The 5,578-nt window shown below is 40.6% G+C and overlaps 1 protein-coding gene across 1 annotated transcript in view; it reads left to right on the top strand.

The window, feature by feature from the left end:
* The window catches only part of itpr1b (inositol 1,4,5-trisphosphate receptor, type 1b), a gene marked incomplete in the record, with an annotated part of 134,739 nt that overhangs the window by 89,674 nt on the left and 39,487 nt on the right, over positions 1–5,578 (top strand). Inside the window, 1 exon segment of the mRNA XM_014021964.1 lies at positions 1,290–1,412. Within this exon segment, the coding sequence (XP_013877418.1) occupies positions 1,290–1,412 (123 nt within the window).

Below are 5,578 nucleotides of genomic sequence, written 5' to 3'. Positions count from 1 at the left end.
ATATATATATATAGGATTTTTACACTCACAAATGAATCTTTTCTGATAGAAATTAATTCAGTCAGCTTCTGGATTCACCACTGCAGCTCAGTGTTAATGGGATTAATGGGCTGACCTGAGTACATCAGTGTGCAAAAGCCAAAATGATGCACTATATGTAATAAATCCCAATTAGCTGTCCCTTTTAGGCTTATCTTTTCTATTACCACCATTATAAATACCACAGTTGTGCTGTTCAGTAAATAAATTTGAACTTTTTGTTTCTGTCAGGATGTGTTCTTGTTGACCCCCTGACTGCCTGTTTGCTCAGCTCTTGTGTTGTTTCTGTACTTCCTGCAGGAAGTATATTATGGCTTATCCCCTAGTTCGGTTTGAAGAGGTTATGTGTGCCTCTTAGGTGAAACCATATTTAAAAAAATAAAAACTTCCTGTTTCTAATGCATGTGAATGAATCAGCAGAGGAGGAGACCATACTGTTCCGCTAGTGCTAACCACTTGACAAATTCCCCACCTGCAGTTCTGCTTTTCTAATGAAAGACTGGGCTCTAAATAGTGCTGGCCACAACACCAGTCTCCTGACCAAGGTCTGTGACTAATGTGCCTGTGTGCTTTTGTTTATATAATTCAATGTGGTCTAAAAATTGACAGCACACAGACACATGGCAATCAAACAGTCCAGACTGGGTTTGGGTCAAGGATGTATCAGCACTGTGTTGAACATATCCTTGACATTTAATATGAGCCATTCAGAATTCTCACATAGACTTTGGTTTACACCTGTATGACTACGTTATCAATAAAACCCCACAGATTGGCCAAGGCCCTGTCACAACTAACATTTAGAAAACCTATGCCAGCTTATGAAAAGGTTTATCTAACACTGAAGATGTCTAACATACTGGAAGCCTCATTTGGACACATACATGCTGTAATGCTAATGAGTTGAATGACCATGTAGCTTTTATGACTAATTTAATCATAATAAAAGTCAGCATGAGTCATCTAAAATGTTATAGTGTGACAGCTTTTGGTCTGGTTATTGTGTTGCACTTTATATTTACTGAACTGCCAGGGTTTTAGAGATGGATATTATCTGGCCAAACTTGTTGCGTAACAATCAGAAGTCATGGTACGTTTGACACGTGTTGTTTACTAAACCGCTGTTTTTATTTTGTAGCACCGAGTAACGAAGACACGCTTTGATTATTTTTGAGTGCTGCATTGCTCTCTGAGGAGCAAATGATCCCATTACCATTTGTTAATCTGTTTACATTTTTTTTGTCCTGCAGCGCAGCCCATTCTTTACTGGTGCTCCAGGAACATGTCATTCTGGAGCAGCATCTCCTTTAACCTGGCTGTTCTCATGAACATCCTGGTGGGCTTCTTCTACCCACTGGAGGGCGTCCGTGGAGGTCAGTCAGCTTTACTTTTTCTCTTTTAATTTTTGTATTTGTTATGTCCCATATTATTTTCATTACTTCATGATGGATTTAACAGAACTCCCGGGGTTGTTTAGGGACTTAGAAGTCCTCTTGCATCTGTCCCCTTACTTGTACATAGCAATAATCTCTCTAAGTTGAGTTAAGACTGTCAATTTAAAAAAGGGCTCAATCTTTGTACAGTCACTTATTTCACCGTACATATTATTTAAAGTCATATTACTCTATAGAAATTTTATTTCACTATGGCACTGACAAAGATTTTTTTTGAAAATATTTTGGTCAAAATTATAATTTATGTTGACCATTTATGACAGCAATAAAAGCATAAAAGATTTAAAGGTGAACTGTAATTGTCTGTGCTTGTGTTTGTGTGCTTGTCTCTGTTAGGGAAACGTCTCATGAACCAGTGGACGTTTTTTAACAAAACTCGTACGAATCTACAAATATTTAACTGTCACAATTCAATACGGTACAGCAAATTGGTTTTAGCAAACACAACAATGGCTGTAACATAGTCTAAAGCCCTATTAGCACAGGATAAGAATTATCTGGGGACCCCATGTAATAAATAAATTACTCCCCGACGTCTGTGTTTTATGTGGTGCATTTGTACATTATAAACAAAGCCTGAGCTTTTCCTGAAATTTACAGACATCTCCCCAATGTGATATTGAAGCCTGGTTAGTTGTTGTCTATTTAGTTGAACACGGCGTTGAACGGACGTAAAAATAAACCAATAAACATCAATTTATTCACTTTTTCTGCTCTCCTTTCCTCCTGCGTTACAGCAGGCGCTGTCATCTCCATGGCCGACAGACCCCCACCCCACCCCCACACGCGGGCACGGGTGGTATGGATTTTTAGCAAAAATTATACATTTTTGAGGCTCATTAGACAGGTAAACATCCAAAGGGGTTGACACATATGAACACCTTCACAGCTGGAGAGGGTGCGCGCACCTAGCGCGAGTAGCTACCCAAAGCGCGAGCCTGTACTGCGCTATGGCCACAACTCAACACTCAGCATCAGCCAGAAGGCTACAAACAGCTAAATTAATTATTCTTACCGTACAGTGAGCCACCATTTGCATCTGATTTTGCTCCCTCACTTCAGGCTTTTTTATTTATTTATTTTTTAGGCCACATGTAATGTTGGGTTTTTCCGGCCCGGGTCCCAAAAGGTTTTAGGCGCACTCTAATCCAGCCTCCATTCTTCACCAAAATTAAATAAAAATGCACCAAGTAAACCAAAACTGCCTAATAACTTATGGGATTCAGCCCATTCCTGTCCAAATCACAAAGATGCCTATTCGCATTGGATTAGTATTATCACAGGACCTTGGAGTTCAGTGAAAAATGGTAGGTAATTTGCAGGGGAATTTTTACTTTACAAATTACTGACATGGCCAGTTCACACGGGGTTAACAACACAGACAATCTCTGTAATTATTACAAATAGCATGGGTCCCTAGGTAAAACTAATCTCATCAGAATAGGGCTTAAGTTACCAATATTGACCTGAAGTTTGATGTGGTAGTATTTGAGAGTCGTTACCAATACACACATCAAGTGCCATCACATCTCACAAGACTTTACATTATAACATGGGACTGTGCATGATAATCATATACAAGGTCTGACAAAAACAGCTTTAACGCCACCTCTTCACATTTTAAAATGATTTTGGCTTATAGCACTGGCACAAGAAAAGATTCTGGGTGATATGCTCCCTTCGAGGAATGCTATGGTTATAAATCAATAAAGCCTTGATTGTGAACTCTGAATGTTTTTAGTTCACTGTGGTTAACGTGATCTGTGTGACTGCTCTGTTACAACACAGGAAATGGGAGTGAGTGGCACAAACATTACAGCTGAAGTCAGAGGTGAAGCAGGAGACACACAGTGTAGTTCAAGATCTGACTGATGGGAACATCCTTTAGCAGCTCCTCATTACATCAGCAACCCAACTGGTGCTATTTCAGAAATATCATCTTGTATGTTTTTAATGCATTTTATTTATAGCAGTTGGAATGTGTGATTGAATTACAAACAGTACGTCACGGTATTCGTGCAACGCTTCTCTGGGACTTGAACAGAACATTGTGTTTGTGGTTTTGGTGTAGCTTCACACCTCCCTAACCAAAATGAGCTTTAGCACTAGTGGTGTTGTGATGAAATTGTAATCCGAACCAAGGCTTTGGATCTCAAACTGTTAAGACACTACGAAAAAAAAATAACTAAAGAGACTGCATGTTTAAATATGGTAGTCTAACCACCCACATATGTGAGATACATCACAAATAAAGATTTTATCTGATTGGACAAACAGTGTAGACCTACAGAATATGTTGTTTGAACATTGTTATTGCAATGTACCATATGTGCACAGTAGTCACATTTCAGGTCTTGCTTTTTAAGAGGCAAATTAAATCAACATGGACTAAACCACTAAATCAAAAGAAGGGTTTTCCCCAGTGTATTAAGGCTCCATTAGGCTACTGCCGAAATTGGGCCGAACTGTTGCCGTTTCATGACAAAAATTACGTCATTCTGTTCGCATTGTCGACATTTTGGCACTTCTTGCCACATAAGAACACATACGAACTTTATTGTGTGATTGGTCAAATGTTTGTGGGAGTGTTTGTTTGTGCTGAAAGCGCTCAGATGCTACATTTTGCATCAACCACTCGCTTCAAAAAAAAAAAATAAATAAAAGTGATTCGCTTCCAGAGACGACTGTTACCAGGGAGCAGCAGTTTAGAAAGATAGTAAAACGGCCAAAAATTCATAAGAGGATAAAACAGACGTTTTTCACGGTGGAATCTGATTGATAAAACTTTGGAGTTTAATCTGGGACCAGTTTGTGGATAAATAATGTCAGGTGGTGAGTCTCTGTTTTATTTTTATTTTTTTCGCACTGGACTCCACTGGGAAGAAATCCCATGCAGTGACGTATGCTGCAGTGGGAGGGGTTTCCCAGGAGCTCGGCGCGGGGTATCTCAGGAGCTATGGAAGGTGTGTGTGAAAGCGAATGCTGAACAACCACGTGATGGCGCGTAGTCGGGTCGGCTGCTGAGCGACCCTACTGCCAGCTTTATATTCCTTACTTGCTCCCCCTTCAGACTGTGTTTTTAGTTCATTTAGAGCCAGAGCACCAGCAGAGATTATGACAAGATAAGTAACTAGGATGTAGCATTAACAACTGAACCTTAGCCTACCCAGAGCTCTGGTAAGCAGTTGCGTAGGGCCTTGAGCTGAAGGGACACCCCAAGGATGGTACTGAAGTGGCCAAATGCAATGACCACATAAAACATTGAGTGCACTGAAATGACCGGCAAACTATTAAACCCCCCGCCCCCAGTGAGATCCTCCTGACAGCACACAGGCAGTTTTATTTGACCTGTTTTCTGAACTTTATCACACTATAGTCAATTGTTAGATAGTGTCCCTTTTATAATGGAGGAGAGTTACCATATTCTATGCAATCAAACCACATTTTAATAAGTTATGAAGAGCATAGGGGGATCAGCGTCCTGATTTGATTTCAGTTCAATTCAGTTTATTTATATAGCACCTAGTCACAACATACATTGTCTCAGGGCACTGTACATGAAAAAAGAACAATCTAAAGAAGAAACCAGCAGACTGCGTTGAATCACTTCATCACAGTCTCCCATCCTGAGCAAACGATGGAGAGGAAAAACTCCCTGCTAATCAGGAAGAAACGTAAGGTTATGAACATAACCACGGTTCCTTGAAGGAATGGAACGAAGTACAACACACAGTTGTATTTGGGACACGCGCGCCCTCGCGCGCCTGGCTGAAGCCACTTCTAATCACGTCTTTAGACCGGTGACGTTGAACGTCGGGTGACAGGCTCCGCCTTCACCCTATAAGTTTGGAGTCACCAGCGTCATTACTCAGTTAGATACCGCCCTTCACCGAGTCTTTTGTGATGCGGGGCCAACAAGGTGTTGTACTTCGTTCCATTCCTTCAAGGAACCGTGGTTATATTCATAACCTTACGTTCCATTTCAGTCGTTTCACTCAGTACAACACACACACAGTTGTATATGGGACTTGTCAAAGCGCCCCGCAGAGCAGTATCAGACCTGAGTTAAGTAGTGTGCCTGAGTA

This window comes from Austrofundulus limnaeus, unplaced genomic scaffold, assembly GCF_001266775.1.
Source record: "Austrofundulus limnaeus strain Quisiro unplaced genomic scaffold, Austrofundulus_limnaeus-1.0 Scaffold312, whole genome shotgun sequence".
NCBI lineage: Eukaryota > Metazoa > Chordata > Actinopteri > Cyprinodontiformes > Rivulidae > Austrofundulus > Austrofundulus limnaeus.
The sequence above is the reverse complement of the archived record's forward strand: the minus strand, read 5'-3'. Positions and strand labels throughout refer to the sequence as shown.